Source organism: Nicotiana attenuata, chromosome 6 (genome assembly GCF_001879085.1).
Source record: "Nicotiana attenuata strain UT chromosome 6, NIATTr2, whole genome shotgun sequence".
Classification (NCBI taxonomy): Eukaryota; Viridiplantae; Streptophyta; class Magnoliopsida; order Solanales; family Solanaceae; genus Nicotiana; species Nicotiana attenuata.
The window spans coordinates 89,789,061-89,810,845 of NC_031994.1; the positions used below are offsets into that span (position 1 = coordinate 89,789,061).

At 35.3% G+C, this 21,785-nt stretch overlaps 3 protein-coding genes across 4 annotated transcripts in view; 1 reads left to right on the forward strand and 2 right to left on the reverse strand.

Moving 5' to 3' along the window:
• Positions 2,649-7,618, reverse strand: LOC109227418. The gene is made up of 5 exons (XM_019392578.1): positions 7,275-7,618; positions 7,063-7,133; positions 5,479-5,584; positions 3,662-3,794; positions 2,649-3,033 (listed from the first exon to the last, which is right to left on the reverse strand). Exons 1-5 carry the CDS (start codon positions 7,352-7,354, stop codon positions 2,821-2,823), a joined length of 603 nt encoding a protein of 200 aa, XP_019248123.1. The 5' UTR covers positions 7,355-7,618; the 3' UTR covers positions 2,649-2,820.
• Positions 8,260-14,091, reverse strand: LOC109227419 (glycerophosphodiester phosphodiesterase GDPD4). 2 transcript variants are annotated; one of them, XM_019392579.1, is made up of 9 exons: positions 13,782-14,091; positions 13,255-13,341; positions 13,024-13,121; positions 12,170-12,230; positions 11,881-11,961; positions 11,192-11,284; positions 10,122-10,211; positions 9,079-9,206; positions 8,260-8,966 (listed from the first exon to the last, which is right to left on the reverse strand). In XM_019392579.1, the coding sequence occupies exons 1-9, from the start codon at positions 13,959-13,961 to the stop codon at positions 8,798-8,800; spliced, it is 987 nt and encodes a 328-aa protein (XP_019248124.1). In that variant the 5' UTR covers positions 13,962-14,091; the 3' UTR covers positions 8,260-8,797. The 2 variants fall into 2 exon arrangements, with proteins under 2 accessions (XP_019248124.1, XP_019248125.1); XM_019392580.1 differs by having other exon boundaries at positions 12,170-12,234.
• LOC109227421 (methyl-CpG-binding domain-containing protein 11-like) overlaps positions 20,385-21,785 on the forward strand; it is a 2,978-nt gene continuing 1,577 nt past the window's right edge. The window contains exon 1 of the mRNA XM_019392581.1: positions 20,385-20,774. Within this exon, the coding sequence (XP_019248126.1) occupies positions 20,682-20,774 (93 nt within the window). The 5' untranslated portion in view covers positions 20,385-20,681. The remainder of the gene's footprint in view (positions 20,775-21,785) is intronic.

A 21,785-nucleotide genomic window follows, 5' to 3' on the forward strand; every position in this document is an offset into this window, starting at 1 on the left:
TGATCGTACTTGACAGAAATCACCTCCCAAACTATTACCTTTCCACCAAACGGTTCATCGATATCCAATATATCTCTAAAACTCTGGGCGATTATTTCGATCGTTTGACTCTTAGCCAAAAGCGCTTCATCCCATATTATCACTTTTGCTTTCCTTATATATTAGCACTATTGATATGATTTGATATATTTGTGATGGTTATTTCAGTTATTTGAAGAGGTATATCAAATCTAAAGTTAGTTGTATGACCTTGTAATAAAATTATTGATGGTACACCTTTTGTTCTTATTACGAACAATATCATGCCTCTTGATCTGATATTTCCAAGTAATGCATGACATGGGAATATTATTCGATTCTGCCGGAGGAATCTTCAAAGGATAATCCCGTTATACCAAAGTCGATTTTTTTATAATATAGTCTTGAAAGCTTATTCTTGTTCAGGATTTAGCTTTGATTGTGCTTATTTTTAAATTGAAAAATAATTTTACTCATATGATGAATTTAAAAAAATTTAATTGGATTCTCTTGCTAAATAATTAATTAAAAGATTTAATTATTTGGTTTTAACATAAAATATAATTTTTTTTTTGATTTAGATTCTTAATATCAGTTCATATCATGTTCGAATATTTAACCGATTTATAATTATATCCACCATAAATTTTATTTTCAGAGAGTAAAAAGATTGATGACGTTCCACTTTTAGATCTTTATGTTTGCAAAATCATTAGTGATATTGGCTCTTACCAACCTTTTTCATTCTTTTCTCACACATTTATATTCTTAAAAAATTTCTTAGTTGTTCTTTAATAATTGGGTATATTTTCTATATTACACGGATAATTAATAATAAAAAAATTAGTTGAGTAGGAAAGCAGTTCAAATATAATATAATAATATGTTATCGTGGGAATTTCTCTCTCTCAATTTCAACGCGTTATGCAGTTTGTTTAGCATTACTTTTATTCTTTTTGGTATTGAATATAGAATGGTAATGTATTACCAATATGGAGCATTCTTATGAAATTGATTTTATTAAACATTCCTACATATTTTTAATAAGAATTTAATAGACAAGATTGTATTAATTTTAAAATTTAAATATTAAGAAATTAGCATATAAGTTATTGTAGTCCAAAAAAATTAGTTATTACAGCTATGTCCTTTACCTATGAGGTCTTCTATTTAATATTTTAGAGCTATTTTGATCTATCAATATTATATTCGTGCTTTTATAATAAATATATGCTCTCCTGTTTCTAAATGGATTTGAACAATATAATACGTTTTCAAATTAAATTAGTAATAGGAATTTTTTAATAAGTATTATCCTAAAAGTGATAGGATTATAAGGCTAATATCCATGCCTGAAAATAATTATATTAATAGGATTCCTAAAGGTAATCATGTAGGATTCCTAACGTATTATGTCCTAAAACTAATAGAATTGCAAGGCTAATATCTAGAATTCCGATTATGTCCTTTTATTATGAGTTATTATGCTTAATATTAAAAGGTTATTTTTGTAATCCAACATTTTATTCATGCTTTTATAATAATATAGATAGATAGATGTCACTAATTTTGTCAGTAAATAGGATTAACGATGAATATTTATTAATTAACTAAACAATTTATCTATCGCTAATTTTTCTTCTTTTTGTAGTTAACTTATCTAGAATACAGTGGTACCTAGATGACTATGTTGATACGAATTTAATATATAAGAACGAGATACATAATAGAACACTAAACTTTCAAAATTATCTTGGTTGTTTTCATGCTTAGATAGGCCCTCCGCAACTTTTTTTTTACTAAGTAGGCTCAATATTTGTCATATTTAAGAGCTTATACTTTAAAAATCTTATTTTCAAGAACTTATATTTTTTTTATAATTTTATATGCATTGATAGAAGGTACACGTGCATCGCGCGTATCCTAAAACTAGTACTATTATATAATATTGTATGTAAAAATTGGGTTTCACCTTCAACTTCCTTTTTCAACATGTATGATTCTTAAAACAAATGTTAATCAAACCCAATTATCTCAGCACCTCTAGATTCAAGTTACTACAAGCTTTTTCAATAATTTTTAACTTCAGCTAGTCAATTTAGAGTAAGATTGCCCAAATCTGAGTTGAACTTCGAGCACTAATGCTCCTTTAATAGTGTTCTAAGTCTCGCCGCAGAAATAGACCAATTTTAGTACAAACCCAGATGTATTCAACCAACATACAATCATGATTTCGCAAAACTTAAACTCCAGATTTAGACACACATCAATCAATCGAGATTGAATTTTCTAGCTTTATTCTCTCCACAGAGCAATGCTATCAATTTCATCATCAACGCCGGCGGAAGCACTTTCAAGATATATACAAAGTAGGTTAAGTTGAGTAAGATTTAAAATTATGGGCCAACATTGGTTATAATGTTGGGTCAACTGTATTTTCATGTAATTCTTTCTTTACAAACTCAAAACAGGTAAAAAGAAGTTGAGAAACATTATCGTTTCTTGACATTTTTTTCCCTTTTACCTTACTGTGTGGCCTTGTGGGAGACAGTTGAGAAATATTATATAGATTGCAAGAAATTCTCGTTAAATATATTGCTAAATTTACAGAAAATGCTTGCTTTCTGTAGTAGGATAACCAAAATAGACACCATAATTTCAATATCACTTGTAACAGTTTTCAATGCCAAATCCTCTGAGACTGGAATTTTAAACTTGATACATGTACAGAAATGCCCGAATCCTTGAAGTTCCATTACAAGAACTAGTAAAGAGAAGCTAATACAGTAGTTTCAAAGAACATTATACATCCCTCACTTTAACCCTGACTTCTGTAAGGGGTTGAACAGCCTTTTTTGGGCTTGAAGAAACAATCTTCTTCGGACTTGAAGGAACACTATTGATTTTGATTGGTTGACCACTACTGAATTTACGAACCAAGAATGTGAAACATGGTAAAAACAGTACATAAAGCCCTGCCAGGATGAATGGTGTAGCAACAAGCCAGCCCAACAACTGTAAAATAGTTCATAAGTTCAGTAATCGAAAATCAGCAGCAGGAGGACATCTTTTTCTTGCCTTATCTAAAAAGAAGAGAAGAGATACGAAGGAACAGATGGGAAGCATTCAGGATCAGAATTGAGATTGTACAGCAGACACCCTGTATTAATTTTTCTATAGAGGTTTGACTTGGAAATTAAACAAAGTTACCTATAAAAAATTTGGCGCATGCAGAGTGACTGAAAATATCACAGCCATAAAGATGCTAATAAATTTGCATGTTCCATTGGCAAGTCATGCGTACGTATTTAAAACATATATGCATAGAAACTATTGACTTCGTGAACGGTCAACAAACAGGATCAGGAAAGTGTGAAATCTATTGGAAAACCAAAAAAAACAACCTTGTTTCACTTCAAAGTAATTAATTATCGCCACACCACAACATAGCTTTTCTTAGCACAATCAAAGAAAACTGACAAGTCCGTCTCTGTTGAAAAAACTCGAACTCAATGCATAAAGCAGATATTGACTGTGGATTGAAGGCTCAAGAAGTAGATCATCAGTGCAACAATCAGAAGTAGATACTGATATGAGAAAGACAGGGAAGAAAAGATGCTTGAAATGAAGCTTCTTTACTCACCGCATGGAAAATGCTCAGCAAGACTTCCCACGAAGCCTGACCAGTCAAGACCTTCTTTAATGCATCAGAGGTCAAAGCAAAATGAGATCCACCACTCACGGCTTCGCCTAAACGTAGGAACGGAATCACCAAACTGCAAAGTGAAGCACATCAAGCATTGAGGATATAAAGAATGTGTCGAGAAAAAATATAATGAAAAAACATGGTTAAGAGGAAGACTGGAAAATCAGTATGAAAGCAATTAATAGCTTCTACTAAGAGTGATAGACCTCAATTCACCACTCATTTAGACAATCCTCCATCTTATCTCATTGTACACCCCCCCTCCCCCCCCCCCCCCTAAAAAAAAAAAAAAAACATAAAAAAGTTACACTATGTTCCACACAGGCAAGCCTAAAGTGTGCATGTAGACCTGCATCTGGTATAACGGGAATCCGCCAAGAACAACCTGCTGAAGAAGTCATCACAGGTTCAGACTTTTGAGAACAGAAGTTGATCATACCCCTTGTAAACATCACAGGCAGGAATAATGAATCCTCCGCCCAAGCCAAAAACTAAGGTCTGTACATTTTGTCCCCGTTACTTGTTTGTCATGCAAATTTTATTGACAAACAGGTACTAACTCCATATACAAGGAGCATACAAGAGAACCTACATAAGAATGTCAATGCTCATATTTTTTGTTTCTTTAAGTTGAATGCTAAATTTTGTATTCTGTTTGATAGTTAAGAGCTGAAATTGCTTCATTGCCACATCAAGTTTTTATAAACAGAAAAGACAAAAATCACTCCTGAAATTGAAGTGGTTGCTCACATGGGTAGAAAATTCATATACATGAAAAGAATGTCTTGCATTTTTACGGAGTATATAAAAGAAGAACAGCAAACAGATTTTTGCAGATGCTCTATTCAAACATGAGGCATAGTGAAACAGAAGCAAAATATGTGAAAGTGCAGATACATAAGCATTGACTTATTTTATTCCTCAATCTCTTAGATGCAACAGAACTCTTCGTGTCTATCTACTCAGAAAATGGTGAAAGAAGTCTGAGCAACAAGAACATCTCTGGCAGAACCAAATATTAAAAGATATAGTCCCTCTATTCCATTAGTTTGTTCCAAAAAGAATGATACATTTATGTTTTTGGAGATATTTTAACTTTAAATTTTCAATTTTATTCGTAATAACTGTTGGCAAATATAAGGGAAAAGGTAAAAAAAATATTATGTTGAGAGGAAAGACAATATTACTACATTATTTATTTATGAGCAGATATACAAATTGGTTGAGTCATGCTAGGCACTGGCTAAAAAATGATTTCAGCAATGTGAGAGTTTCCTCAGGATTAAACAAGCCTTCCTCTAACAGAGAGGGAACATGAACATCAAAATTTAAATAACAAACCAGCTAGTCAGAAAAGGAGAATAACAGAAAAGCAGTTAAATGTCTGTAGAAGAAATGAACACTAGAAGAAAATTGGACGTGAGAAAGAATTGGCTGAAGAAGGTTTCTTCTTGCATATAATTGCCAATGATAAGATCTATTTATCGGATAAAATTAGGCATTTAATCACGACAAGTGGTGAGTCACTTATCCAAGCCTTTTTCATGCAAAATGCCACTTTAATTTAAAAACTGTGTTGTGTCAAACACTACCACATAAATTGAAAGGGAGGGAAGTCATAGGAATCCATATTTCGTAATTCAGGGTCAGGTGATATCTACTCAGAACAAAATACTTAAACTTAGAGGGGGGGGGGGGTTGGGGGGGGGTTGAAAAATAATAACTGTTCTAGTCAAAGCCCCTCTGTTCAGTACCTCAACTCAACTGGAGTAGCAATGAAGTTGGCCAAGAACACAGTTGGTGCATGACACGAGGATCCAAGTACTGCAATAGCTAACCCACACATAAATACAGGGACCCCTGTCAAAGAAAAATAGATTGTAGATCAGGCAACTATAGGAAAAGAAACTATCCAGTTAATTATTTTTAGCCAAAAAGCTGAGAAACCATATCGAAACTTGCAGTGTAATTCTAAAGACGTCTATGCTGATTCCGTTGACAGGATCGATCCTGTTCAAGTCTTTCCATCTTGATGGGTGTTTTGAGCTAGTCAATGAAAGTTCGAATAACTCAAATCCACATATATATTTCATCTTTCACTGTAGTTCATGGCTAGGAAGTTTGTCAATAGACGTGCCATATTTAGCTGATAGAATAGCTTCGCGGAAAAGTATGCTCTCCACTCTATTTCATTAAGATGTTGCAAATTTCAGCATGTCAGTAGTCCTATCTGTTGTGAATTCCAACTCACCTGCCTGTGAAAGTATTTGTCGCCAAATCTGTTTGTAAAGATCATGTTTCACTTTATTTTTACACCCAACATACAAGATTTATTACTACTAAATTCTGCTCGTATCTAGAACTTTCACATACATTTCAGTTTCACTTAAAGGGAATCATTAACTAAACGCAAATTAAACTTTTAATTGACTTTTAGAAAATATCTGAGAAGACCTAAAGTCATCCCTATAAGAGTTGGGCTCTTAAATCTTATGATGTTAATATGTTTGCTGGTAGCTGCAATGTCATATCCAATACCAATCACCAGATCTTCCTTCAGAATTGGCTTTTAGATTGATCTGGTTTCTGCAACTTTAGAATAAATACTTTAAGTCTAATGTAAATTTGTCTTTTGCAAAAGCAATTCATATCTAGTTTTGTGATTTTACAAGCTCAAGACACAACTAAACTCAAAATATTGTCCAACTTTTTAGCATGTTTTGGTTTGTAAAGCACTAAATCTCCCCATCAGTTGGTATGGAGATTTTGAAGTGGACATCTCAATTTAGTGAGATAAAATTGTCTTTTTCTTTTTCATCAGTTTGTCATATCATATTCCACTTTCTATGGATTCAAACAAACAAAGGATTCATCTCATCAACATTATCACCATCTCGTTGCTTGCAACCTCACGACCTAAAGTTTCTCAATGTACTTAAAAAGAAATTAATTGATCACAAAGATAAATTTTTGCCATGAGCTCAAGGCAGTAAAGATGTAATGCTTTCACAGCAAAAGCTAAAATAAGCTGGTAGATATAAAAGACTAAATCCATTTAAATAATATTGACGAATATATATTACTGCCTCGGTTTTACTTTTATGTGTCATCATTTGACTTGAACAGTATTTAAAGTAGAAATTTGACTAGTGTATAATGTTAGTGGTAGTGGAAGAAAATTTCAAAGTAATAGGAGTAGTTAAAAGATTAAATTTGATAGAGAAAGCACCATATCAAAGTACAAAATCTAATAATTAAGTGAATTAGAATTGTGGAAAGTTGAAAATTAATCATATAGAGTGTCAAATAAAGTGGAACGAGGAGGATGAAAGACATACCAACGATGGGAAAGATACCCAGTGTAACGCCAAGAGCCCCAGAGAATGCCAATTGCTTTGGCTCTGCACCCCTTCAAAACAAATCAACAAAACGATTTCATTCAACAACAAATATCAGCTACTCTATGTGATCCAAATAGTGTTTAAATAGTAGTGAATTCTGTTTACAGTAAAAGTGTAAATTGAAGAATAGAAAGGTGAAAATGCCTAACCTGCGGAGGATTTGGAGAAGAGGATCACCGATCTTCTTGTGAGTCCAATGACCCACTTTCAATCCAATCTGTTTGAACATTATATTGAAGACCTCTTAACTATCAATTCTTCCACTTTACACTCAATGGTCAACTCAAACTGATTGGAACCAAATGGCGTCGCAATGGATGGTGGATCGCGCACGTTCTGGTGAAATTACTGGAAATGAATAACAAAAAGAATCAATCACACACAAGGACCTGAAATTGAATGAGATTTGACTTTTTATTATAGATGGCTCTTCCTCCAACACTTTTTACATTACTCTTGATTGAACTAGAAGAAGGAACTAAACTAAACGATGTCGTATGCTGGTTCCGAAATAAAGAAACACGGAAATCTAATCTCCCTCACTTCCACCCCCGCCCCCGTTCCCGCTTATTTACCCAAATAGCCCCCACTCAATAACTTAAAATTAAAATAGCCGGTTGAGGTATAATATATGTATTATATGTGTATAATTAATGAATAATCTATGTATGAACGGCTATTTGTGTAACGGATTGAATACAATGCTTGAAGTGAAAAAGCAAATACGTAAGAAAAGACTCCCTGATCTCAAGCAACTCCAAAAATAGTATACTAACTTTTTGTTATTCTTTCACATGACACGGAAAAGGGGCCATCTAAACTAGACTTGTATTTTTCATTTCTGTTAATTCAACTGATAATGGGCTCGTAATGTGAACTTATCTAATCGTGCTACAAATTCCACTTGCATATAGTATATGCTCGCATTTTGTTGAGTAAACAACCTTTCACAATGTACATTCATTTTGCAGAAGAATTTAACTGACGTTGTAACAATAGACTAAAATGCACTGATAGCACTGTCGTGTAAACTTCTTTCCAGAAAAGTTGTACATCCGCTAATGTACGAATGAAAAAGGAACAAGCAGATATAACATATCCTTCCTAATAATCAAGCTGATAAAAGATGAATCAGAAAGCAAAGGGCATATCTTGCATAAGAACGGGTATTTGTTGCTCAAAGAGCATAGCAGTACAACAACAATCATCTCCTCTACACAAAATAATACTGGCTGATCTAAGGCCTCGTCTGTCAGGAAATTATAGTATTCCCAACCTTTTTCATTTTAGCTTCAAATTGCTGGCCTGCTAATAGCCTATTAGTACCATTACAAGAAGCCCTTTTAACCATAGCTATCGGCAATCTCTCCTAAAGCTTGTACATTTCAGCATCATCCAATCCGTAGCTGGCAAGTGTGGCACTGGCTCCAGCATGTCAAGCTGATAATGCAACCAAAGTACATTTAATGCTGTATATTAGCTGATTGGTGTGTTGTCCTGTGTCCATCCACTTTTTTTTTTTGTCTTCTAAACACAAACTATTTGAACAAGTAATATTTTGCAGTTGTTAAACTGAAGCCTCTCCCGCTTGCATTTCTTGGTTTACTTTTCCCATTTCACTTGCAGAGCGCGAAGTTTGGTTTATCTATCTTTTGAAAAATATAACTTGTCCTCAAGTGGACAAAGAAAAACCTTCCTCGAGGCATTGTGTCCTCACATCTTGCATAAGGCGTTGGAGTAAAGATGGATTGCTTGTAACAATAGCATCCACCCGCTCAAATAACATTTTCTTCATTGAGTCCTCATCATCAACAGTCCATGCATAAACCTTTTTATTCCTCCTGTTGCAATAAAGAAAAGAGAAATCACAAGGTTAGATAACTGCAGTTGTGGACCAAAAATGAGTGCCGTTATGATGCATGTGTGGACCACAAAACCGATTAAACTTCATACCCATGGAGGATTTTCAAGAGATTCTCATCAATTAAAGGATGGTAAACACCAACAACTGCAGCACCTCGCATTCTCAATAACTGCATTCTAGTTCCTGTTGAAGGATCTATCATGACAATGTAACCTACCTGCAGAACCACCAAACATCACATTCGCATAAACCAAGCTACGATCAATTCAGCTTATGTAGAATAGAATTTATAGGAATAATACTTAATTCAGTAGGTTTATGATTTAAAAAGAGATAGTAAACCTACGGCAAATCTAGTGTACCCTAGTCAAGCTACTGTTCTGGTTTTAAGCTTTAGGTCCGCATAAGTATTAATCTGCTCCAGTTAAAGTGTCTTAATTTTTACTTTAGGTTGTCTCAAAATCGAGTCCACTTTACATGGAGACTTTTTCTCTCACTTGTCAATACTTCTTCGTCATGCTATTATCAAACAGAGAATATTAGAACCACTTTTATTCTAAAAATAGTCAAAATTATTCAAAAAATCAACTTTATCTCAATTCGGACATCCTTTCATTCAACCAAGACAAAATCCAGTTTTTCCCATAATAGTTGTGTCCAAAAGAAATCAGCTAGTTCAGAGTACAACTTTGAAGAATAGCAATAGACACCATCAAGAAAGTGTCTAATTTGTTATAAGTTATACAGAGAGCAACCACAGCAAACACTCAAAAGAAGCTTAGACCTCATTGAACTGGTTCCTTACATTGCCACCTCTCCTGCCACATTCAGGGTACAAGTACAGTTGATTTGAGCTAACCCAGCATTCTTTCACAGGTTAAAGGGAAATTTAGCAAAATAATGTCAAGAACATGAGATTTCGGATATTGTTTCCTCCATTTGCAAGACCAACATTGCATGAAATGACTGCAAAGCATCAGCACAGAGCCACAGACCAATATTATCTATGTCCTAAGTCACTTCTAAAATGGTTGACATGCAAGGAAATAAGAAGCTGTGTACTCCAAACGGAAGAAAAAAAACTAAATGAGAAGTTGTGTACTCCAAACAGAAGAAAAAAACTAGTTGTTACCATGACATCTGGCGACAGTTTCATCACATCTCTTGAGAAACTGTCACTTTTAGCCCATACAATGCAATTCTTACAGCCCGTATTGTAGACCTATAAAATTTAAAAAGGTCAGTGACATACACCATCCATTATCAATAATAGCATTAAGCATGCAATTAGCTGTCTTTTTATAACCACATGTAATTAATTAGCTGTCTTCAAAATCCAAAATGATAACTAACTCCAGATAAAGGAAAAGCTGATCATGCATAGTGACTACCAAAAGCTGTAACTTTCTATCGGGACGAAATCGATAAGAAAGCATGAAACAAGTTCTCCTACTCCTACGTAAAAGCTAATAAAACGGACCCACATAATGTCTGAATCAGCTGCTCCTACCGAAGAAGTAGATATGAACTTCTTCCGCAACTCAAAAGAAAGGAGGGCAAAAACAGAAGAAGAAAGAAGTGAAGTAGAAATAAACTTCTTGGAGTTAATCGCTGGGTTGCAAGTGCAAGTATTATAAAGAACTCACCGCCTAGGCTAATATTTTCACCAGAAAGAGAAACCATATGCTACATGTTCAAGTAAATTTTGTGGCCAGTAAGGTAACTATTTGGAAGAATGGGAACAATTGTTGGAATATCCCCTAGTCCGAGCCCAGATTAGTAGTGTAGTTGTTGCCCAACTATGTATTTTATTTCTGTTGTAATGGGTTGAGCCAAGGGTCTATAGGAAACAGCTTCTCTACCTGCACAAGATAGGGGTAAGGTCTGCGTACACATTACCCTCCCCAGACCCCACATGTGGGATTACACTGGGTATGTTGTTGTTTTTGTTTGTTGGGTTGATCCCAATTCTTTCATTTTGTAATTATTTGGTGGTGTAGATTGGGTCGGTTATTAGTTAATTGGGTTGGAATACCGGGTCTATATACAAGGCCATCCAATAAACTTCTATTGTGCAGTTGATATTTTCATTTTTCAGATGCAATAATATTTCTCACATTTTCTTTCACGTTTCAGACCTAAACCTAACACAAAATTCTTGGATTTCATCTCATTTTCCGCTGCTAACAACAAAAGACTTACAATAGAAAGAAGATCCTTTGCAAACTCTTTCTCATACAGCGGGGAACCAACTTTTGCATCAAGAATTACTCGCCGGACAGAACCTGATATCAACTGAAGGAAATGAAAAGCCAAGTTATTAAACAAATAGCGAAAAAGCCTATTTCCGGAAACAACAAAAGGAATGTCATGCTGGTAATGCATTGCTATGACAATGAATTCAATGGACAGCATAAATATGTCCAATAACAAACAACAACGACAACAACAACCACTCAGTATAATCCCACAAGTGGGGTCTGGGGAGGGTAGGAGTATGCAGCCTTACCCCTACCCTGGAAGGACAGAGAGATTGTTTCCGATAGATCCTCGGCTAAAGAAGGTGAGAGAAGCCCCGATAGCAAGTAATAGCAAGCAAATAATTAGAAAACTAAATCGAAGATAGCAACCAAGAATATGAAAGGGGTGCCGATAACAAGTAATAGCAAGATAACATATTTAGAAAACTAATTCCAAGGCAGCAACCCCATGTACTTAGCAGGCACACGCCTTAACCACTCGGACAAAGTGATGCTTGTTATACAGCTACAAAATTACACACTAGTGGGAGATAAAACAGTTACTTTTATTTTTTTGAAAGAGATGTAGAAAGAGGAGAATGAATGGGGCATGGAGTGAGAGAACAGTACAAGCTTGGATTTTCTGAGTACCTTTAATGCATCTTCAACTGTTGGAACAGTTAGATCATGATGCTCCGACTTAAGCTGATGAACTGCATCAAGCTCTTTAATCTGCAAATACAAAGTGAAGAAATAACATTCAACATTCTACTCTAATATGTTCTGTGATGTATGCCAGCTTGTTGGACCGAAGCAAAATCAAAATGCATTGGAGCTATTAAAATACAAGGTGTTAGTAAATAATTTTTTTTAGATGCATGGGAAATAGGATCCAATATTTGCTTCAGTCAATTTACATTTAAAACCTATCGGTTCCCACCTCCTTTGAGCTTAAGTGTGAAACTTTAGAATTGTTGTTCCCAGTTATCCGTTGCAAATCCCTGCCTGCGACATGTGAAAATCAATGTTCCAGACTATAAAACAGTGAGAAACAATTGTTATCATGAAATTCCAAATGAATGTCGTAAAAGATGTTCCTTTATCTTCTTGCAGGAAATAACTCTAAACTACGAAATGCGGAACCAAATCTTAGGCTGTATACCCAGTGAGGAATGAAATCTACATGCCTACCTGGTCACGGCCAGCTTTGACCCAAAATATGTAAGGAAAATCCAGAGAAAACAAGTATTTCGAGTAGAGAACAATCTATGATTGAAGCTGGACTGTAATATCTTGTAGAAAATATCAACTGAATGGGCCTCCAAACATGCAAGGTTCCTACCATTTCCCAGTATGCATTTGTCCTACTCTACTTCATATTCACAAACATGCTTTTACCACTTCAAACTTTGTTTCTTATGCGAATTCTTGGAAATTGAATAAGGTAGATCTTTTGTCCTTGAAATCTTTTGTTTTCATCCATGTGACCTTTCTCCCAGCATAAAGTAAATATCTAAAGTAGCAATGCTTATTTTGGAAAAACATTTGATTGGTCAACCTTCCAAAAGCTTTTTGGCACCACCTTCACTGTCACAGCACAATGCATATATGAACAAAGTTTTGTCACAAATTCTAAAGTCATTTCAGCCTCTCTATCTTTATAAAGTAGGGTAAGGTATGCGTACACACTACCCTCCCCAGACCCCATTTATGGGAATACACTAGGTTCGTTGTTGTTGTTGTTAGGTGTAGACATATTGCTAACTGGTTTCCCTGAGTTTTAAGCCCACATACCGGTCATGGAGGGCAAACAACACACCATCTGAAGAACGAGAAACATCAATCTCAATGCAGTCAGCCAGAGAATCAAGAGCAGTTTGGTATGCAGCCATCTACATGAACGGTAAGATTATCAGAATTCCAACTAATGAAGTTGGGAATCGTTTTGTGACAAATTAAAATGAACAATATCGGCCGCTAAAGATGTTTCCAAGAATGACTCAACCAAAAGAACAGAATTCCTACTGTGTTGGGAAAGGCCTTCGATGAATCACCACCATGAGCACAAACCAGAGGATGACTGCGCAGCCAACTACATTTCTGTGATTGCATCTGCACAATTATGTTTAGATTATTCCTCTGCATATTTAGGGAACAAGCAATCCTACCAAATGCAGGACTTCAAATACTTCACTCATACAGTAAGAAATACAAACAGCTGTTACAGCCAGAAACCAGTAAACGATATGCTGTATGAAACAATTTAGTGGGACATACAAATCTCCCCGAAAAAGTAAACTAAAATATGTAGGTCTCAACACTGATTCATTATCAGAAGGAAAATATATTTCCAGATTCTATAAGAATTGTGAAACATTATGCACCAATACCATAAGCTTTGTTTTCGTTTTGCACTTTTCCTTTCTCTCTCTTTTGGTGATAGAAATGATAAGGCATTGAGCAACTCGGATAAAGTGAACCTAACATATTTAGCACCTGTGTTTTCAATATGAATACCTAAAAGTTAATATCAGAAGGAAAGAGAATATAACCTGATGGAATCGACGGAGACGAAAATGGAAGTAAATAGGGGGAATAATGGCGATGAGGGCGAGGCCAATGAGCAGAGATCTAAACACCTTTCTGGAAGTGAAAACTCTGAGCTTTGGCTTAAGCTTTCGGGACAAGAGGCCATGCCTCTCCAACCTGAGTCGACGCTTTTGCCTGTCCATTCTCCACAATGGCACCCACCGATTTGTCCAATTCAACGGATTCCCATTGTCAATTCTTGTTGGTTGATGCAGAAAAATGCTGTAATCAATCGAGTGTTTGATCGTCTTCTCTTCTTCTCTCTTTCTTCCTTTTTAAGGTCTGGAAACTTCAAAACAGCCCTCATATTTTCAAGAGTCGCTATCTTCGTCTATGCATTCTAAGGAAATTCAAATGAGTCCCAATAGTTAGGCAATAACGTCAGTCATTTTCAAACCTCATAACATTCTCCTCCATTTTCCTTGATAATTAAAAAAATTTAATTAAAGAAGATCTTAATCTGGATAGTTCACCTTAAATCACCAAGTATGTTTGTACTTTTAAGATCTAACCACTTAATAGATTAATATTGATTTGAATCATGCATATATTGAATAATATCATAATAATATTAAGAGGCTATTGGTTTTGCAAATATGATCCAGCACTATCACTCTTTACTTTTACAAGATAGGAGTAAAGTTTGTATATCCACTTTGTGGGATTACACTAAGTTTGTTATTGATAAATATAAAATATTTATATATTATGTACTTAAAATATACTATTTGTGTTAGTTCTTTTTATCAGTTGTTCTTTTCGTTTCGATTTCTTACTATCTTGTCGTTGTTACTGTTTGGTGCTGTGGTTTATTTTATTTTATTGTTTTAACTGCTTTCCGTGAGCCAGACGTCTATCAGAAACAGTCTCTCTGCCTTCTAAGTGAGGGTAAGGTCTGCGTATACACTACTCTCCCCGGATCCCACTTATGAGATTACACTAGATTTTTTTTTTTTTGTTGATGTTGTTGTTCTGCATTCAATCTTGGATTGGAAAAGTTAAGCTTTAAGGTTATGATAAATTCCTTTGCTTTCGTCATGCATTATTTTAACTTAACAATGCTTCTTGGGATAGATTTGGGAGTTGTTATGAGAATTCATTTATTTCTCTTAGATGTTTCTTGACACACCCCAAAGTTTCTATATGCGAAGAGGTCGTATGGGCTACAGAGCCATAGACAGTGTATTCAATGAGAAAGATGCATTGTTCTTCCTTATTTAATGCACCCGCAATATTTTTGTTCTTTATATATATACTAGTATTAGTACTCGCGCGATGCGCGAATAATTAAAAAGAACGATCTACATCGTAAAGTTTAGTATGTTAGTGTTGATACCATCTTTACAACCAAACATTAAAAATATTTTAAGACTCCAGTAACCACTATGACAGGTTGATTGGGTGATCCATCCAAGTGGGGCAAGATTTCATCTACAAGTTCTTAGATAAATCCCAATATCATACATTAATTATCTCTGGCTTTAGACTCAAAATCATGCATATTCTTTCACATGGAGCATTAATAGTCCATTTACTTTAACAAAATGGTGCACTTTTAGTCATAACCTAAACACCGTTAATTTTTTAACAGTAACCTCCTCACGTACCCTTTTATTCCCTACGAACGGTTAGCTATCAGTATATCTTTCATCGTTTTTTGCAAAGAGAGTAATACCAAGAGCAGCAGAAATTTTTGGAAACCAAAATGGCTTTTGGAAAATCTGAGATATTGCCAAGGTTTTCTTCACCTTTCAGTGCCGGTTCTCACCTGATTTTCGAGCTCTTTGACTCTATTGGCAACAATTAACCTTCTTTTAGTTATATTTTTCTCTACGTGCAGCTTGGCTTGATCTAAGAGCTTATCAAGATTGATAGATATCCTCAACTTTGTATACTATATTAATATAGATTTTTTTGACAAGCTTTTTCCAGTGCTTGATGTTGCTTGGAGTTTTCCCAGCATCCTCTTAGTTAGGAAAGCATTGAGGTTTTTAACTTTTTTCACAAGATGTTCAAGCTCTCCCCTTTGCACCAGCATTTAGCTTCATATTTTATTTTATTGTCTGCAATATTTTTTTGCAGTAAAAGATTGAGCACTGCACCTGTTATCTTTTTTTTTTTCAGAATTGTTCTCTTACAGTTTATTTAATTTCAGAATTGTTCTAATTGTTTCTTTACAGATGTATACTCTCTTTGCAAAAACAATTGAAGACAGAGAGATATAGTAGTGATTCGTTTGGAGAGGTGAGGAGGCCTCTGTTAAAAACTAACGGTATTTAGGGTTATGATTAAAAGTCCACCATTTTGTAAAAGTAAATGGACTATAAGTGCTCCAAAGATAATGTATGATTTTGGGCCTAAAGCCAAAGATAATGTATGATTTTGAGCTTTTTCTCACAAATTCTCCTCAAAATGTTGCTGAAATATTGTTCCACCTATATATAAAATACACAAATTAATAATGAGAAAATAATAGTAATTGAACCTATAACTAATTCAATGCATGGTTGCAAGCGTACTGTTACGCGGCGTCTTCCTGAGATTCCTTGGAAGGGCGACGTAAGGCTAGGCAACTGATGTCAGTGCAGTTGTTGTCCGCCAACTGAGGTCCCCTCCGTACGCTACACGAGATTGTCAGTGCCGTACGGGAAAACCAATGTCAAGAGCAATTGAGAGAACAGAAATGAGAATTCAGAATGAAAGAAAGCTTGATTGCATTAATGAAAGCTATTACAGAAAAGCAATGCGGTGTCGAGGGGGAGAGACACCGGTACAGAGAGTTGCTTGCTTGCTAGAAAGTTTTGATTGCTTGATCCCCCCTAATAGTACTTAAAAAAAATAATCCAAAGTTACAAGACTAGACTTGACTAAGCTAGAGAAACATAATGGAAGTACATGAAATAAAACGACTCTATATTTACAATGAAAATGACTAAGTTTTCTATAAGGCAGCAGCAGGTCCGTTGTCAGCAGCAGTGTCTTTGGCATCACGGTCAGCGCGCGCGGCGTTGTCTGCGCGCGCGGCGCTGTTGGCTTCTGCCTGCGGCTTGGCGCTCGCGAGGGATATCGGTGGGGCGACAGAGGCACCTGCGCGCTTGTCACTTGGCGCGGCCAAGACCACGGGGCCGTCCGTGGCGCTAGGCATTGGGAGGTTTGCTAGGACGCCGCGAGGTGCGCCCAAGGGGTCATGGGGCATGGCTGGAAAGCCGCCCATGACAGTAATAACTATTACGAATAGGTCTGTCGATAATACGACTATATCAACAGTCAGAGGCGGATCCAAAATTTAAATTCTATGGGTTCAACCTTTAAGGTTCTTAGTATTGAACCTATTATATCCTAAAGTTATGGGTTCATATCTATAATTTATTGCGATTTTAGTGAATTTTGTACATAAATTTGTGCCCCGTGTCGAAAGTTATGGGTTCAATTGAACCCGGTGTTATTGAGCTACATCCGCCCCTGTCAACAATAGACAAGGATTTTGAAAAAAGCACATACCAGGGGCGGCTCAAGCACATGCGGGCCTAAAGTCAAAGTTTAATATGAGGCCTAAATTTTTAAAAGAAAGTTATAAGATATGTTTTTATTTGAAGTCATATTCTTCTAGCTTTTTGAGATATAAAGTTGTTAATATTCTTTTTGTAATCGATATTTTCTAATAACTTCTTCTCAATTAATATTATAGCCAACTCATTTAGTCTTTCTTGAGATATTTGTATAGGGTTAAATTTGGCTCATAACACCCCAACGCCAAATGGGCACGTCCCTTATAATAAGGGCGACCCGAGTGAGGGCACGACCCAAGTTGGTGAAGAAGAAGTGACGTCGTTTAGTGCCTGACCTTTTTACTAAGTAGAAGCCACCAACTTTTGTACCTTTTTGATTATTTCGAGGGAGGTCTCCTACTATATAAAGGAGACCTCCACATTGTAATAGGGGGGGTGATTCTTGGATAATACAATTTCCCTCTCTATCTCTCTCTCTTATCTCTTTCTTGATTTTTCAACCATTGCTTCCCTCTTAAGCTAAGTCTATTTCACTACGCACTTACAGATCTACAAACATTCTTGAAGCAATAATCATCTCTTGGGCTTATTATATTTGATTGCGATTTACCCCTATATATTTTCGATTGTTTTTAAGTTTATAAAATACGAATATAATTTTTGAGCTAAACAGTACTTCTGTTTGTTTTACCGATAATCTTGGTAAATATTAAAGTAGTGATCATGTTGTGATTTCTTTACCACTAGTAATATATATATTGGTAAATACTGCACTAAACAATGAATAGGGAGTAATAGGTTATCTAGACTAGCCAGTGGCCGATGGAGCATATATAATTTGCCCTAATATGTCAACTAGTACATTAACAATTTGGTCATATTAGACAGATTAGGTTTAAATTTGACACCACTACGTTTACATTGTTACACTTTTTGGAAGTTGGAAGTTAATAATCTAGCTTCCAATACTTAATTCTCTTGGATTTTACATCCATTATTAATGCCAAAATTTCACGGTATAGCCAGTTTTCGGACTGGTCAATCAAAAATAGCCAGCGTATACCAAGTCAATGAAAAATAGCCACCGTTTTGCTGCAATAAAGACCGGTCCAGCATAATATACTGGAGTTCGGTGCACTTGTGTATGAACTCCAACATATTATGCTGGACCGGTATACTTTGCTGGCTCCAGTATAATATACTGGAGACTGGAGCACTTGTGCTCCAAACTCCAGTATATTATACCGGACCATTATACTTGCTGGAACTCCAGTATATTATGTTGGAGTTCTAGTGTATTTATGCTGGAACTCCATCATATTATGCTGGAGTTCCAGCATACTATCCTGGAACTCCAGTATAATATGCTGGAGTTCAAGTATACTTATGCTGGAACTCCAGCATAATATACTGGAGTATTTTTCGGGTTTTGAACAGTGTTTTCGCTCAGATTTATCTTTATGTAAAAGGTGACTAAATTTCGATCACTTTTAAAATTGGGCTATTTTTGAACGACCAGTTGTAAATCTGGCTATTTTTAAAAATCACCCATTATTAATGTGCCTTAAACTAATATGGTCCAGTTAGGCTTTCCACGTATCCACCTTTGTTGGGCTCTGGGAAGTTGTAATTCATCCTTAAAACTGGCCAAATACTGGGCTTTGGCATTTTACTGGACAAGTATTCCAGGCTCATCTCCAAAATATCCATTCAAAGGTTGAGTCCTAGCCCAGATTGTCTTTTAAAAAAAAAAATTTTTTTTATAAGCAGCATATAAAGAGGAAATTTGTAAATTGATAACAATAGGTATATATATTACTCCCTCCGTTTCGAATTAGATGAGGTACTTTTCTTTTTAGCCTGTTCCAAAATAAGTGGCACATTTCTAAATTTGGAAATAATTCAACTTTAAACTCTTTAGTTTACCTATTTTACCTTTAATGAGAAGCTTTTATTACCACACAAATGTCATGGCCCCATAAAACTTTTACCCTTTAAACTTTTAAAATCACAAATTTCAAAAATCTTTTTTTTCTTAAACTCCGTTTTGAGTCAAAATACGTCATATAAATTGAGTAGAAGGAGTAGTAAAATAAGGAAAAATGTTACTGAAAGATATTTGCGGTTGTCTAGTCTAGATAACATAGAAACGCTCGGGAGAAATTGATAGACGAACGTACAAAAAGCAACGTCACTACTTTCTTTTTTTCCCTTCCCAGAAAAGGCCAAAACTGTTACTAGTTCATAAGTGTGGTTCTTTTTAGGAGGGATATTTTTCGAAAATACTTAGTCAAGTAGGTGTATTTAGAGCCCGTTTGGACATAAGAAATTTTTTTTTTTTATAAAATTTTCAATTTTTACTTGAAGATATATTTTAAAAAATTTTAAAAATTTGAATAAATTTAAAAAACTATTTTTCAAAATTTTCACTTAAATCACTCACAAAACTTCAAAAACAACCCAAAATCATATTCATATCCAAACACAACTCTAAATTTCAAAACCATTTTCACTTGAAATTTTTTTCACCTTTTTTGGAATTTTACAATTCTTATGTCCAAACGCCCACTTAATATTTACATGAAAGAGATATTAGTGTGTATTTATTTATGTGATTTTTTTTTCCCAATATATGATCAAGTCAAGTCAGATTGTCCGGACCTAAAACTCCAATTTCAATTCAATTAATAGTAGCATAACGAAGGGGAAAGGATATCTAAAATCATATCCACTACCGCGGGTCCCATGTTTGATGTTCCCCGGACAGGCCATAAGCGGAAACAGCTCGACATAAAGCGTGCATCACACCACCACAATCTAACGACTTGTAATCTTTGCGTGAAGGACACGCTCTCTTTCGATGTTGGAGAATAATAGACAACATCACAAGTGTCACTATCTCTTCTAGGACCTTCTGCCTTACATTTCTGGTGACAAAAAAAGCAGCTTTAACGAACGGATCTTCGCCTTCGAATATACCACTTGGACCGCTCACTGCAGACTTTCTAAATATAATATATTCGGAAATTATAATTAATTAAATCAAGACAATTCGAAGAACAAAATTCCAGAACTATTTTTAATATTTTTGTTTTTTTCAGAAACTTTGCAACCAATTTTGTCAAATAATAATATTTGTAGAGTTGAATGTGATAAGGCTCCGAGTCCTGGAAACTTGGCAACGTGGCACGTGTGGTCCATCTGCTTCACGGCGTGGCGGTTGCTATCAATCAAGTTTGAGCAACTTTATCAAAGAAACTTCTTCTTAACTTTGGTTGAAATTCAACTGTAAATTTTCTCTGTGGGTTTTGCTCAAAACGAAGCTGAGGCTCTCTGATTTTGTCACTTTTAAGAATGGCAAGTCCTATGGAGAAGGAGAGTCATAACGTTATTAATGATGAAATTGTGTCGGTGGAGCTTCCTGCACCTCCTTCCTGGAAAAAATTGGTACAAATTTTATTATTTTCTCAGCTTTACCTGCAGACCAGCTCTGTTATTTTACTTGAGCAATTTCAATTTGTAGAGTAATAGCATAGAATTTTGAACTTTCTGTAATTTTCTGTTTCTAGGTTTTGCTCAGCTTATCCTTTCTGTCAATTTTTAGTGTTTTTGGTTCCCATAATTGAGTAGTAAGAAGCTTAGCTCTGTTTCCAGTTGTTTTCGTTTAAGTTGAATTTGCAAACGGATTAAAGGTAGATTTTTCTCTGTTTGTTTGTGGAAAATTGGGTGTAAGCGGGAGTTTCACTATTTAACTAGTAACGTCTTCAATTTGTAGCTTGGATTTTGTATTGGTCTTGATTAGCTTACTTCTTTCTTTTAATACTTAGTTTTCTGTAGAAGACAATTTAGTTAAGAGGAAGGTTACCGCTATTGCAGCTTCACTTAAGTTTTTTTCCCCCCCAATAATTTAAGCAGGAGTTCAAAAACTCTTAGTACCAGACAAGTGGATTACTGCAAATGGGAAACTTTTGGTGTTTTGTTGAAGGATTTAAAACTTTGGGCAGGAAAAGCTTGTCAGCTAAATGAAAGGTCTCAAAGGTAAATTGGTATAAGACAGAAAGGGAGAGGGAGGGTAGGCAGATACACGCGGGAGCCTTATTAAAATCTTGATACCAAATAGAAGATTCAAGTTTTCACTCACTAGTTTATTAAAGATTTAATTAACAAGTCGATATAACAAGCTAAGTTTCCTTTTTAACAACCCTGAGATGTCAAATACCGCCAAGGTTTATATAATCCTCCAACTTGGGTGCGTGACATATTTAAGGATGAAGGAGATTGAGTTCAGACAGGGTGTTCAAAATTAGTTGAACCTGTATCGTCTCGTCAAAGTTTGTGCTAAAATGAGCTAAAAGAGCACAGCCTAACAGGTTGATTCTCAACTCTCTACTTTAGGCTAAAATACTTAACGACTGAAAGATAAAACAAAAATTTGGGGGGGGGGGTAGGGGGGTATAG

Coding starts and splice junctions, on each gene's coding strand:
- LOC109227419 (XM_019392579.1), bottom strand. CDS start 13,961: ATGGACAGGCAAAAGCGTCGACTCAGGTTGGAGAGGCATGGCCTCTTG. Junction 10,212..11,191: donor CAAAGGATCTTCTTTCTATT/GTAAGTCTTTTG, acceptor TAAATTTTATAG/GTCTACAATACGGGCTGTAA. Junction 8,967..9,078: donor CTCTTGAAAATCCTCCATGG/GTATGAAGTTTA, acceptor TTATTGCAACAG/GAGGAATAAAAAGGTTTATG.
- LOC109227418 (XM_019392578.1), bottom strand. CDS start 7,354: ATGTTCAAACAGATTGGATTGAAAGTGGGTCATTGGACTCACAAGAAG. Junction 3,795..5,478: donor GCTACTCCAGTTGAGTTGAG/GTACTGAACAGA, acceptor TTCACTTTGCAG/TTTGGTGATTCCGTTCCTAC. Junction 3,034..3,661: donor TGCTGAGCATTTTCCATGCG/GTGAGTAAAGAA, acceptor ACTATTTTACAG/TTGTTGGGCTGGCTTGTTGC.